At 40.2% G+C, this 15797-nt stretch overlaps 1 protein-coding gene across 3 annotated transcripts in view; it reads right to left on the reverse strand.

Moving 5' to 3' along the window:
• Positions 1–15797, reverse strand: part of MLLT1 (MLLT1 super elongation complex subunit) — a 44084-nt gene that overhangs the window by 5269 nt on the left and 23018 nt on the right. Inside the window, exons 9-11 of one of the 3 annotated variants that reach the window (XM_088448911.1) lie at positions 12656–12755; positions 8124–8195; positions 7973–8044 (exon numbers count right to left, since the gene is read on the reverse strand). In XM_088448911.1, the coding sequence (XP_088305037.1) occupies positions 7973–8044; positions 8124–8195; positions 12656–12755 (244 nt within the window). Of the gene's footprint in view, positions 1–7972; positions 8045–8123; positions 8653–9384; positions 9458–12655; positions 12756–15797 lie in introns of those variants that run through there. The other 2 variants (XR_015869929.1, XM_088448912.1) reach the window with 2 other exon arrangements.

The following is a 15797-nucleotide window of genomic DNA, read 5'->3' on the forward strand; positions in this document are numbered from 1 at the left end:
TATACATCTCTCTCTCTATATATCTCTCATATATATGTGTGTGCATGTATAATATATAACACACACACACACTGCACCATCCTATATATTATATATACTGTGACCTCATGCTACATATATATATATATACACACATGCACACACCACTATATACATTATACACAGGGGCAGATTTATAATGGGAGCAGGGTACATGGGCAAGGGGAGGTCCGCACGGCACACCCTGTACCCATATTATACTTACCTCTCTGGAGTCCCACGTCGGCGCTGGTGTCTGCCCTGTAAAAACACCTGGAAAAAGGCTGCAGAAGCCATTTTCCCATCCTTTTGTGCAGGCGCAGTACAGGGCAAATAGCCGCCGCAGCCATTTTCCTGGAGAACTGCGCATGCGCTATAGACTCTGGGCACACTCTAGTGCGCAGAGTCTATAAGAGCGGCGCTGGCCGCACTGTGCTCAGTTCGCTGCCCTACGCCGGACTTAGAGGAGGGGGCTCGTGACGGTGACTGCACACGGGCTCCCTCCTGGCTCTCTATCAATATAGATATATTGCCGCAGCGTGACTGCAACTTTATGCTAATGCCCCAACCTATGGGCTTCCTACTGAGCCACCCACCTGCTGCATCGCAAAATCCTGTACGGATGTCAGACACAAGAGGTCCGTGATTCCAGTGTAACTGCGTCTTAGGACGCAGTCACTGGCCACGACACATCTGCATCTGACTAGCCGCCCCCCCCGTTACACCCCAAAAATGCCCCCAAAATTGCCTCTTTCTGCGTCCAAATTTGTTCCGGTCCACCGACGGTAATAATCGGGACGTATGCACAGTGTGACTCAGACACATGTGCAGATGTAAAACGTTGGCCGCTTGCGTCAAAAATTATTGCGGCATTCACCTTTGAACGAGGCCCATTATATGTGTAAGGGAATGTATTGCTGATAGCTCAGGTACTGAAGGGGAAATGCTACTTATCACTATCTGGAGATGGTGATAAGTTTGTTTTAAAAAATTATATATTTATATCCAAACACAGTTATATAAATAAATACAGTCAGGTGTATAAATATTGGGACATTGACAGAATTTTCATATTTTGGCCTCTATTCACCACCGCAATGGCTTTGAAATGAAACAAACAAGATGTGCTTTAACTGCAGACTTTCACATTTAATTTGAGGGTAATTACATCCAAATCAGGTGAACGGTGTAGGAATTACAACGGTTTCTATATGTGCCTCACACTTTTTAAGGGGTCAAAAGTAATGGGACTATCAACTCAAAAGCTATTTCATGGACAGGTGTGGGCTATTCCCTCGTTATTTCATTATCAATTAAGCAGGTAAAAGGTCTGGAGTTGATTCTAGGTGTGACATTTGCATTTGGAATCAGTTGCTGTCGACTCTCAATATGAGATCCAAAGAGCTGTCACTATCAGTGAAGCAAGCCATCATTAAGCTGAAAAATCAAAACAAACCCATCAGAGAGATAGCAAAAACATTAGGTGTGGCCAAATCAACTGTTTGGAACATTCTTAAAAAGAAAGAAAGCACCGGAGAGCTCAGCAACACCAAAAGACCCGGAAGACCATGGAACACAACTGTGGTGGATGACAGAAGAATTATTTCCCTGGTGAAGAAAAACCCCTTCACAACAGTTGGCCAAATCAAGAACACTCTCCAGGAGGTAGGTGTATATGTGTCAAAGTCAACAATCAAGAGAAGACTTCACAAGAGTGAACATAGAGGGTTCACCACAAGATGTAAACCATTGGTGAGCCACAAAAACAGGAAGACCAGATTAGAGTTTGCCAAACAACATCTAAAAAAGCCATTACAGTTCTGGAACAACATCCTATGGACAGATGAGACAAAGATCAACTTGTACTACAGTGATGGGAAGAGAAGAGTATGGAGAAGCAAAGGAACTGCTCATGATCCAAAACATACCACCTCATCAGTGAAGCATGGTGGTGGTAGTGTCATGGCGTGGGCATGTATGGCTGCCAATGGAACTGGTTCCCTTGTATTTATTGATGATGTGACTGCTGACAAAAGCAGCAGAATGAATTCTAATGTGTTTCAGGTAATATTATATGCTCATATTCAGTCAAATGCTTCAGAACTCATTGGACGGCGCTTTACAGTGCAGATGGACAATGACCCGAAGCATACTGCAAAAGCAACCAAAGAGTTTTTTAAGGCTAAAAAGTGGATTGTTATGCGATGGCCAAGTCAATCCCCTGACCTGAATCCGATTGAGCATGCATTTCACTTGATGAAGACAAAACTGAAGGGAAAATGCCCCAAGAACAAGCAGGAACTGAAGACATTTGCAGTAGAGGCCTGGCAGAGCATCACCAGGGATGAAACCCAGCGTCTGGTGATGTCTATGCGTTCCAGACTTCAGGCTGTAATTGTCTGCAAAGGATTTGCAACAAAGTATAAAAAGTGACAGTTAGATTTAGGATTGTTTAGTTTGTCCCATTACTTTTGGCCCCTTAAAAAGTGGGAGGCACATATAGAAACCGTTGTAATTCCTACACCGTTCACCTGATTTGGATGTAACTACCCTCAAATTAAATCTGAAAGTCTGCAGTTAAAGCACATCTTGTTTGTTTCATTTCAAAACCATTGTGGTGGTGAATAGAGGCCAAAATATGAAAATTCTGTCAATGTCCAATATTTATGCACCTGACTGTATGATCTGGAGAAAAGTCACATTGGTGACAATGGCATAAACTATCATTTCAGTAAACTGTGAAAAGTTAGAGAAAATATAGATTTCTCCATACTTTTCACTGCACTCAAATATGGAGAAAACATAAATATCACATTTTCCAGCTTTTATGCTGGAAAAATTAGATAATTCTGTTTATTAAATATCCCCCTAAGTCTCAGCTAGGTAGCACGTCTCATTAGGAAGAGCTAGGGTGTGGAGTCCATGCCCCCTTCCCCTAAAATCTTTCACAAGAACTGAAGGCCCATCCACCATATTCAAGAAATACATTTTTTTTTTACCCAAGCGCTTAAAAAACACACTGTTAGTAATGTGTATGCAGCAGTAAATAAAAAAGGGGAAAATTGCAACCCCACAATAACCAGAGGAAGACAAACCGCGCTAATACACAATAATAACAAATATTTAATAATGAATGATAGTATAAATAAGCACATATAAATATGAAACATATATATCACAAAAATAATACAACATTGAAAAAGCAGTGGTGGATCAATGAGGATGATGAACAATATCAATAATGTCAGGAAAAGAGGGTCATTACATAGTGAGTAAGTCCCAATTGATAGTCTTTACTGGCATTCATGAGACAAGTGAATATCCCAAATCTTGGGTCTGTATTTGGTATAGAAATATTGGCAGTAATACCAAGTAAAAATCGGTTATCTAAAATTCATATAAACTTGAATGCAACAATTGTAAAAATTGTATCCAATAGTTGCAATAATACCTGGATTGGTAATTTGTATCCGTATGTCAATGTCAGCTCCAGAAGATGATACTGTGCCGGGCTCATGCAGTTGTTAATACCGCTCTAGCTGTCTAGCAGCGGATCGCCCCATCTGCTGCTGCTGTAATAATCCCCAGCCGAAAATAGAAGGTAGTAGGTGTCCCCAGCATAAGGTTATTGCCAAGGCTGGCTTGTGGAATCCGGTAGCCGGCTCTAACTCCCTGGTGTGTGAGAGAGCTGCTCGTGGATGGACTGCCTGAGAGAACGCTGGATGTACAAGTCCACGGTGTGGAAGGCGCGGCCGCGTCTTGCAAATAGTACACCACACACACGTGGATGGGAGCAGCAGGTGCACAATGAGAGCGGAGGTAGCTGGTAGCAACGTAACCAATATCCAGGCAAACTTTAGACAGGTAACAGCGACGCGTTTCGTCCCGATCACCGGACTTTTTCAAATTAAGTTCCCACAACATAAGTCTCTCCCTTATATAAGGGGCTTGTGCTAATCTTATTGAGCTATAATTGGAAGCAGGTGTACAGATCCCTTCAATTTCAAACTGCATAATACAACCAATCAGCCACATATTGTGCACCACAGCGAAAAGAAATGAATGGTATATATAAAAAAAAAAAAAAGAATATTTTGATTATAATTGATATAGAAACAGACAGTATAGGTATAAATATAAAAATAGAGATATCAAAATGAATAAATATGAAAAGAAAATAATAAAAAAAAATAATTATATATATATATATATATATATATATATATAGTATTTTGATAAATATATAAATCTGATAATAAGAATATATATGGTAATGATAATGCTGTCAATATAGTATTAACAACATTACCATCAGTAGATCAACGGTAAAATACATGCATATTATATGGAAAAATGAATAAAGACATCTAATAAAAGAATATAAACAACATTGTACATAATACAAGAATAATACCAATAACCCCATACACAAACACATACAGACACATCTGCATAGGAATGTGCGTGTGTGTACATACATGTATAAATTTGGTATATCACAATTCACAAATAAATCTAAAAGGGCCAAAATAGAGCAAAATATGTATAAGAGACATGTATATAGAACACCCACACTGACTATTATCAACATCAGTAAAGATCCAAGATATGACCGGAGTACAGGGCAGACTGGGAATGAAAAAGAATGACCGGAGCATGAGACAAATTGGAGAGAGAGAAATAATAAGAAAATATTGGTGGACCAGCGTGCAGCCGATGAGCGCAGTGTGCCATCTGCTGACTGGACAGTACATGCAGATGACAGACGACGATCACCGGCTGCGCCCTGGATTCAATCAAGAAATTCTAGGGCTTCATTGAGCCCATCTGGGACCAATGTCTGAAGTTTAAATATCCATTCAGATTCTGCTTTGCACAGTTTCCTAAAACGATCACCACCTCTTGTAGTGTGTTTGATGGTCTGTATCCCTACAATAGAGATCTCTTTGGGATTTTTATGATGGCTTTCCGAAAAATGGCGAGAGACACTATGGGCCTGATTCAGAGCCGGACGCTCTGAACGAGCGCTCGCTCTGAATCAGGGCGTGTTTTTTTTTCCCAAAGCGGCCTTTTGGACGCTCGCATGCTTATGCGAGCGTCCATGATGATGGTCGCGATGGTCAAGACCATCGCGACCATCGGCCTTGCGACGAGACCCTGCGGTAGGGTCTCGGTGACCGCAAGCCCTGGAGTGCTTTTGGCTCTATCAGAGCCAAAATCACTCCCAATGACATCACTAGTGATGTCAGTGGGGCCGGACCCAGACGGTAGACGTTCCCATGAGAACGCCTCCGTCTGGCAGCCACGCCCCCGGCACGCCGTCCAAAGGGGGCGTGCTGTCACTCACCATCGACAGCACGCCCCTTTGGTGCGAGACCCATAACGACGGCTACCCCGTAGTTATTCGGGCCTCGCGCATGTGCACGACGGAGCTCCCTCCGTCGTGCGCATGCGCACTAGGACACCATCGACACACTTGCGAGCGCTCAGCACTCGCGAGCGGGTATGAATCAGGCCCCATGTGTCATCAAGCCCTTGAGTAAATTGGTCCGTTGCTCTCTAAATCTCTTTTTCAGTGCTCTTGTGGTACGTCCGATATATTGTTTTGGACATGTACAGCTGAGTACATAAATTGTATATTCTGATTGTCTTTTTATAGTCTTTTTCTAGGTGCCTTACTTGTGGAAACATCCGAAATAAAACTAAAACATTTACTTCGGTAATTAATCATACTGAATATACTATAAAAGACTTTATCAATTGTCAATCAGAATATACAATTTATGTACTCAGCTGTACATGTCCAAAACAATATATCGGACGTACCACAAGAGCACTGAAAGAGAGATTTAGAGAGCATCGTACCAATTTACTCAAGGGCTTGATGACACATAGTGCCTCTCGCCATATTTCGGAATGCCATCATAAAAATCCCAAAGATCTATTGTAGGCATTCAGATCATCAAACCCACTACAAGAGGTGGTGATCGTTTTAGGAAACTGTGCAAAGCATAATCAGGATGGATATTTAAACTTCAGACATTGGTCGCAGATGGGCTCAATGAAGCCCTAGAATTTCTTGATTGAATCCAGGGCGCAGCCGGTGATCGCCGTCTGTCATCTGCATGTACTGTCCAGTCAGCAGATGGCACACTGCGCTCATCGGCTGCACGCTGGTCCACCAATATTTTCTTATTATTTCTCTCTCTCCAATTTGTCTCATGCTCCGGTCATTCTTTTTCATTCCCAGTCTGTCCTATACTCCAGTCATATCTTGGATCTTTACTGATGTTGATAATAGTCAGTGTGGGTGTTCTATATACATGTCTCTTATACATATTTTACTCTATTTTGGCCCTTTTAGATTTATTTGTGATATACCATATTTCTACATGTATGTAAACACGCGCACATTCCTATGCAGATGTGTCTGTATGTGTGCGTGTGAGTGCGTATATGTGTTTGTGTATGGGGTTATTGGTATTATTCTTGTATTATGTAGATTGTTGTTTATATTCTTTTATTAGATGGCTTTATTCATTTTTCATTATAATATGCATGTATTTTACCATTGATCTACTGATGGTAATGTTGTTGTTAATACTATATTGACAGCATTATCATTACCATATATATTCTTATTATCATATTTATGTATTTATCAATATACTAGATTTATTTTCTATTTTTATATATATATATATATATATATATATACATACATACATACATACATACATACACACACACACACACACATATTTTCATATTTATTCATTTTTATTTTGATTTATATCTCTATTTTTAGATTTATACCTATACTGTCTGTTTCTATATCAATTATAATTAAAATATACTTTTTTTTTTATATACCATTCATTTCTTTTCGCTGTGGTGCACAATATGTGGCTGATTGGTTGTATTATGCAGTTTGAAATTGAAGGGATCTGTACACCTGCTTCCAATTATAGCTCAATAAGATTAGCACAAGCCCCTTATATAAGGGAGAGACTTATGTTGTGGGAACTTAATTTGAAAAAGTCCTGCGATCGGGACGAAACGCGTCGCTGTTCCCTGTCTAAACTTTGCCTGGATATTGGTTACTTTGCTACCAGCTACCTCCGCTCTCATTGTGCACCTGCTGCTCCCATCCACGTGTGTGTGGTGTACTATTTGCAAGACGCGGCCGCGCCTTCCACACCGTGGACTTGTACATCCAGCGTTCTCTCAGGCAGTCCATCCACGAGCAGCTCTCTCACACACCAGGGAGTTAGAGCCGGCTACCGGATTCCACACGCCAGCCTGGGGATTATTACAGCAGCAGCAGCAGATGGGGCGATCCGCTGCTAGACAGCTAGAGCGGTATTAACAACTGCATGAGCCCGGCACAGTATCATCTTCTGGAGCTGACATTGACATACAGATACAAATTACCAATCCAGGTATTATTGCAACTAATGGATACAATTTTTACAATTGTTGCATTCAAGTTTATATGAATTTTAGATAACGGATTTTTACTTGGTATTACTGCCAATATTTCTATATCAAATACAGACCCAAGATTTGGGATATTCACTTGTCTCATGAATGCCAGTAAAGACTATCAATTGGGACTATGTGATGACCCTCTTTTCCTGACATTATTGATATTGTTTATCATCCTCATTGATCCACTACTGCCTTTTCAATTTTGTATTATTTTTGTGATATATATGTTTTATATTTATATGTGCTTATTTATATTATCATTCATTATTAAATATTTGTTATTATTGTGTATTAGCGCGGTTTGTCGTCCTCCGTCCACCATATTCACCAGACAACAATATGCCTTCTCCGCCTAAAGCCTGAACACCACTAATGGGGCAGGAAGAAGTCCGAATAAACAGGCAGAGTGGGAGTCTATACTATCATTATATGCAGCAGATGCATATATCTACCATAGACCCACCTGCTGCAGCACATTTCTCTCCCGTAGAGCCATAAGTCTTCTGTGCAAATCAACCAGCTCATCTGTGTATGCCTAAAAGGGAAGAGGGGACTATTAGACTCTCACTGGTAGAAGAAGCCTGTGTAACCCTTAAAGGGGTGTAAGAAGTTACCTTGTCATACACTACTTTCTTCAGCATCTTCTCTGACTTGCTGCACGTCTCAGGACTTCGCCGCCCAGTGTTCTATATCCAGGAAGAGTTGTGGAGACAGCAAAACAAAGCAGAAGATGTGAAGGATTAAGATTTATTTCTAGATCACCAGATTTGTCAGTAATTGGACAGCTGGTCAGAAAACACCACACGGCGACACACAAATACAAATGGTAGAAATTGCCTTGCTCATGAGGTCTTGCAATCTAGAGTGAATTGGACAAGAAACTGAGTTACACTAAAATAAAGAAATGATTCAAAATATATTTGAAATCATAACACATATAGCAGCCACGTTATGGGATTTCCAGTGTGATATTAACAAAGGGTAGGAAGCCAAAAACAGAGTTCCAAAAAGAAAACTATGACTTAACCAAGCTTAGGCAACATGTGGCTGTCCAGAGTGCCATGTTAGCCGGCGAGCTAACAATAGATGGAGAGCCAGAAGATGTCTGCCCCAGGACTGCACTGTTCTCACACACTGTAAAAGCTAAAATGGCAAAAGAAATGCAGTTTAAAGACACTCTGGTGAATGTTCACTATTGCGGCACGTAGTTTGTGCTAAATAACCAGCAGTAGCGAACATTTCAGCTTACTACCTGCTAATGTTCATAGGGGAAAATCTACTTTCTTTCCCCCTTCCACCGTCCCTAGTAGCAGTCAGGGGAGGGACACCCATACTGTTACCTTATTGCACCTTCTACAGCCACCTCATTTATTTGTAATTTACCCATCTCTGGAGAAGTGAAGAAACTAAAAACTGCGTTGAATGGAATAGCGCAATGAGAGAGTCTTCAGGTGCTCCTATCACTATGCAGCACCTTTCAATGGCAATCTGTATCTTTACTTGTATGGTTTATTCACAAAGGAGGGTACTCTGCAAGGGGAGGTTGTCAACATATGGGCATTCCTTTAAACCAATTGTAAAATTCAGCACAAGGAAAGGTGTCAACACTAAGGGGTATATTTACTAAAGTGGGTTTTTAGAAGTGGAGATGTTGCCCATAGTAACCAATCAGATTCTAGATATTATCTTCTAGAAGGTGCTAGTTAAATGTTAAATAGAATCTGATTGGTTGCTATGGGCAACATCTCCTCTGCTAAAAACTCTCACTTTAGTAAATATAACCCTAACATTCTATATGAGTATATATAATTTATTTTTACATCTACAAACATGAGACAAGGCTATTTAAACAGCATTTCAAATAAAAGCAGATTTCTCTTTTGAAGTTGTTGCACTGGCGTTGTAAGTAAATTTGTTAATAATAAACTTCACGTGTATTATTGTGAATCTGCAATAAAAGACATATAAAACATTACATCAGTTCAGAGCAAGAAAAACATATTTCTTTAAATGGTTACATTACTGACATGAAACCTAAATCAAAGTATATTGGATGTGTTTAAAATGTAACCATAACACTTTATGGAAGCAACAAAGGTGTGAGTGACAGACTTGCTCTTTAGAAAATAAAGTATGTGGAATGCTGGATTCATATACACGATAGACCCAGCACTGCCACAGCATCTTAACAGACGTCACCTAGCGTCTTGGATCATACCAATGTAGAACAGTATTAGGTAGTGAATATGTGGGATGTTGTCCCCTCCCATCTGCAATTTTAGATCATTTGACATGGCAAGCACAAAGTACATGTAGCAATAACTGTATGTTGAGTGGTTGGATAGGTGTATTTTGGACAACGACAGACTCCTGATGAACGGATAAGCATTAAAAAGTGTAACAAAGAAATCCTTATATTTTATATATAGTCACTCTCTTTAGCACTTATGGCTACTTTCCCTTAACAATGAAAGTACAGCAGACTTGTTCAACTTCCATCATCAAATTCTGGTCACAGGCCAGGTTTTAAAGACCTCTTGCTTCTGTTCAGTTCTTTATGTATTTTGTAGTTATCGAAGTTGTTGTATACAGATAGATTTTCTATTTTTTTAATGCCTTACATCCTATCTGCTAGAAACACATACAGTACCTACCGAGATAACAGAGGAGTCAATAAAACTTTTACCCACCAGGTAAGTTATAATGTTATTTTTTAAATACTGCTCTGCTCCATTTTCATTGTTTTCTCCTAAAGGGGTGTGCTGCCCATTGCTTCTGACAAAGGGAGTAAAGCTCTGCAATGTTCTGTAGCTTGTATAGTGTCTTTATTTCTGGGTTCATACTTAAGCTGGATACACACTTTCAAAAATCACTTTGTAGATCTCATTAAAACTCCAAGGGCCAAATGTAATAGGGTGAGAGTTTAGAAAATGTGAGAGTTTAACAGTAAAACTCAACCTATGTGAGAGTTTTATTTTCAAAATGGGAAAACATCTGGATGGGAGTTTAAATCATGAGAGTTTTTTTAGTCTAAAAACAGGCAAGTTTGCATGTTCTCGGACTCTATTACATTGGCCGAGTTTAAAACTTGTCAGAGCTTACTGCTAAACGGCACATTTTCTAAACTCTCATCCAATTACATTTGGCCCTAAACATCTGAACATTATTGGATCAGTGCACCTTGTACACACTGAGCTATGCTTTCTTCAAGGGGATCAGGAGATCGGCCATCACAATTTTTAAGCAGGACAAAATATCCTGACTTCCCAATCCAACCGTTGCCGGAGTGTTTGAAGCCTATGCAATTAACATGACAATCGACTGATATCAGTTGATAGCCCTATAATTTCATAGGTATGCTACCCAGCTTAAGGGGGAGATTCAATTAGCTGTGGTAATTTACAGCGGGCTAATTGATCGGCGGGGGCTACTTAATTAGCGCCACTTAGCGGGGGTTTCTTTTCAGGTTTCATGAGACCCGAAAAGAAATCCCGATAAGTGTGCTGTTAATGGGTAATAAGATATTTAACACCTGAATCTGTGAACTTTTTACGGATTCTGGGTGTTAACGCCTGATAACCAGTGTTAATGCCCATTAACAAGTTCATTTAATGGGCATTAACACAGGTATCGAGGGAAAAAGGGAGCCTAATTGAATTCAATTAGCTCCGATAAATTATCTGGGGTGAAAAAGGGAGGTAGCCTCGGTCTTTACTGCCGGAGGCTACCTCCCTTTTTCATGCCGGATAATTTATCGGGCTTATTGAATTCCCCCATAGTCTTTCTGCTGCTGCTAGTAAGAAACCTCTAGATACTGTATAATATTATATGAAAACACTAATATTTAGTCTATTACAGCAGTAGTTGCCAATTCCTGTAAAAATAATGAATAAAATGGATAAGCTTCTTACTACATCAAGGGATCTCGCACCGGCGAGATCATCGCGGCAATGGCCACACTTTACGGCAGCCCGGATTTGCCGAATTTTGCTCGCAGCCCCATAGGGCTCTGAGCAAAGTTCAGCTAATTCAGGCTCAGAGGGTGCGAGTTGCCGGTCCGTTTCCGGCGTTTTACCGCCATTGCAACGGCAACGTGCACCCTTCGCACATAATAGGATTGACCCCCAAAGCTGCTAAAAACTAGTGAAGCAGACATTAAATATAAAAAAAGTTTTATTTTTAAATATATTGGCCACTTCGTGCACAAATAAAGATTATTATTTAGTCAGAAGCTTGGACTATGGGGCTGATTCTGAGTTGGAGGCTGCTACGACCGTGTAAGCATCTTTTGCTGTAACCACGTCTGTGACTTTATGCTAATGTTAGTACCAGTCCTGGTGTGCAGCCATGCGTCTGAATGCAGAAGGTCTGGGGCACCCACTTGTGCATCTGCAGTCACAACCATTGAAAGAACCATGAGGACTGGCACCTGAACCGCGCTAGGTGCAGAATCTCTATCCGACTATGGCTCTGAGGCGTCAGAGTCCAAAATCACAACTGCGACACTCCCATAAGACGCCCATAAAACAAATATGTTTGTGCGGCTGTTTAGCCCCCTCCCAGGAACTCCCAATACATTGCAGAGTCAGTGTGGCTCAACCGGAACTGCGATTCTGTGCGTGGTCAGTATGGAAACAAAGTCCCAGCATCTGTGACTAACATAACACAACTACAATGGAGAAAATATTGACCCTTACAGAGCCTATCATTTCTTAATGATTTGATTTTTATTACTCTTTTTCTGGAAAAAAAACTTTTTCAGCCAAGATTCAAACTTAGATCAGTTGTGAATGTCTGCAAAACTACAATGCTATACTAAGATCAAGCAAGAATGTTTTTACATGGTGTTGGTTTATGTCACGTGCAGGCGTTTTGTAATATGTAAATCATGCATTGTTTGGTTTTGGGATTGTGTATGTTAGCTTTACGGATAAGCATACTGCCAGCGTACTTAACTATTTAGTAAGGATATAAATTCACACAGCAGCTGCAGCCTATTTGTAAGTATATTCAACAATTTCTTATCAACTGTCAAGATAAGACTTGCCTTACCCACTTTCAGGTCACAGCCCTGAGACACAGCAACAATGTGTGCAAAATACAATGCAAGAGTAGAATTGGAATAGAAGAAAAATGTCAGTGATACCTTGTTATTAGCTGGAGGCATTTTCTGTATAGGAGTGGTTCCACGGCTGGGAGCGCATGAGTCATCACTACTGTCACTGTCACTGTCACTCAGGCTCATCCTGTATCAACACAGATCAAACAGAAAATATGATAATGCATCATGTACATACAGACACTTTTTTGTTAGATGTATGTTATTGATTTGCTAGATTATTTATATACACACACCTGCTATCTCTTAAACATATCCACTCACACTTATTATAAGGTATATTACTTGCATTAAAGTTCATTAAAATGTATTAAAGTACGGGTATGGATCCCTCTTTATAAGACTCTAGTCTTGATCGGCACCATGGGCTCTGTTTTAAGCTGTGATTATAAAGCAGGAAAACTTATACAGACAAAAAAAACTTCCGTCAGAGAGTAAAAAAAATATTGAGGAAAAGCAATAAACAAAAATTATATATATTTAGATGTCATTTACAATCTTACCAATGTATTTTGTTAACATTTTCTATACTTAAAACTCTGTATATTATACACATTTAAACAGTTTTGGCAAATAAAATAAATGTCAATGTCAGATGTAGGCAATATCAGTTTTAAACAAAGCACCACCTGTTCGTTGATGCTTAGTGCCTAGGTTCCTGCAATAACATATGGGCATTGACAGAAAATACATGGTAAATAGCCTGTGAGGCACTGTGCAGAGTAAGTGGATATAGTAGGTATCCCTAGTTTTATAGAGTAGGGGAAAAATTAGATTTCATTTTCAAAAGAAAGATTTAAAAGAGATTAATCAATGGAGAGCATCATATTTAGGGGCACTCCTTGTTATGCAGAGGGACCCACATCCATTCCACTCCACAGAAGGACTTCCGTTTTGTAGCAGTTCTTAACTGGCAGACACAGTTGTATTTCAATGCCCAATATAAAAAACCCTATAAAAGACAGATGTAATAAAGGACAGTAAAGATGTCCCTTCATTCGTGATTAAATTAGGGATGTGCAGGCTCGGATAGGTTCGAGTTTGCACGTGGAGTTCGGATTTTTCCCTCCAAAAAAACGGAACTCAGATCGAGGCAAAACGTCATTTTACATGGACGAACATCATCATTCCTGGTCTTTTGTCCAGGAATGATGATGTTCGTCCATGTAAGATGACGTTTTGCCTCGATCTGAGTTCCGTTTTTTTGGAGGGAAAAATCCGAACTCCACGTGCAAACTCGAACCTATCCGAGCCTGCACATCCCTAGATTAAATCAATCCAAAAAGAACAGCACACCATTCAGCATTCTACCAATGGAAACGTTTTATCCAAAGTGTAGGTTGTCAGACTATGCTTTTGCACAGCACACCTCCTCTCTCAGCATGATTGCACAGTGCAGTCAGTGTGTTTAGTAAGTGAGATCCAATGTTTTTCAACATATACAAATATGATGTTTCATTTTCCATTTGTTATAAATGTTATTGTATCAATTGAACCAAGTACTACCTATCCGGGCCAGCAATGGAATAATACCAACAAACAATGATAATTTATACTGTATTCATGCTTGTATCTGTTGCATAAATGGAGCCAAGAGTGACTTTGGGCTCTATTTATTAACATTATTTTTACTAAAATAAAGAGAAAAATGGTGTTTTCACACCCTTTTCACATTATTTTAGTATGACAAACTTACTAAAGGGCAATTGGAGTAGAATCCCTAATTATCACATATTTTTAGTAAGCAGAGCGCATTTCCCATAATTGTAATTAGAAATGTGATCTGGCCAAAGTTACTAAACATAAATTGTGAAAAAATACCAGAGGAAGCCCTGTGATAATAACGCCACATGTAGATGGTGTTATCCAGGTTTTCCACTGGTTCCCCAACTCCTGCTCTGTTCTAACAGGCATGGCAGAGTTGAGAGCCGGGCACCAGTGATCAGCTGTGTGGTCTAAACAGACCACAAACTGATCGCTGGATTTAACAAAAAAAAACAAAAAAAAAAAACTTACCTGTATCCAGGGTGATCGCTGCTCCGGTGATGTCCTCCCCCGGGGTTCGGGTCAGCTGGTCTCCTGGCTCCTACACTGTGACCCTGGTCAGATGCTGCATAAACAATCACAGTGCAGGATGGGAGACCAGTGAACCGGAGCCCTGGGGGAGGACATCACCGGAGCAGCGATCACCAGAGGTAAGTGAAAGGGCGAGTGGGTGTGTGCGGGGGGTGGGGTTATGGGCAGGGAGGTCCCGGTAGTAGGAGGGGGGGTTGGGTTAGGCACCTTCTCAGTGTATTTTTTTCCAAAAAATACAGTGAAAAGATTGCAGAGGGGATTCGCAGGGACTTTATCGCAAGGGATTTTTAATAAATCCTGTGATATTTCCTAAATTCGCAATGAGAATTTAGGCAAAAATATCACACTACAATCTGAATTTTAAATGCGTATTGTAGGAAATAGGGCCCAATGTCATTTCTGTGCAGGCTACATTTTAATCAGATACTGAGACATTGTAACAATTGTTTACATTTCACTTTGATTATATATTTGCTATGACATCTAGTGGCCACTACTGGTATATATGATGGGTAGTGTTCATTTTTGATGCTACTGTTTAAGGTGATTGGCAAGGTACACCTAAAGTGTTTTCAAAATGGAAATAGATGGAAACGACCCCGAACAAAACTATATAAATACAGAATTAACATACATACCTTTCGATAATTCATTTCTTTGAGGTCCACAGGAATTACCCTGGGATATATAGTTTTACAGTGTCCATTGCACCAAACAGCAAAGCTTTGGAGCTCCCAGCATGCACTGGTCCTCATCCCTATATACCCCGCCCCAGCCATTCAGTTCGTGGCTAAGCCTCGCGGCAAGAGACGGGAGAATGGAGAAGGAAGAAACATTTCACAAGAAAACACTCAACAAGCGAAGAGGGAATCTGTGATATAAAGCTTTAAGAACAGCTCCATCTAAGGCCAGGAGCATCATTGTGAGTGCACTGTGGACCCTATGGACCTCGAAAAGAAAATGAATTATCAAAAAGGTATGTTATACCATAATTCTGTCTTTCTTCATCGGGTTCCATAGGGTCCACAGGAATTACCCTGGGACGTCCTAAAGCAGTTCCCTTAGGGATGGGGACACTCCTGAGAAGATAGGA

Source organism: Taudactylus pleione, unplaced genomic scaffold, assembly GCF_031769625.1.
Source record: "Taudactylus pleione unplaced genomic scaffold, aTauple2 ptg000471l, whole genome shotgun sequence".
Classification (NCBI taxonomy): Eukaryota; Metazoa; Chordata; class Amphibia; order Anura; family Myobatrachidae; genus Taudactylus; species Taudactylus pleione.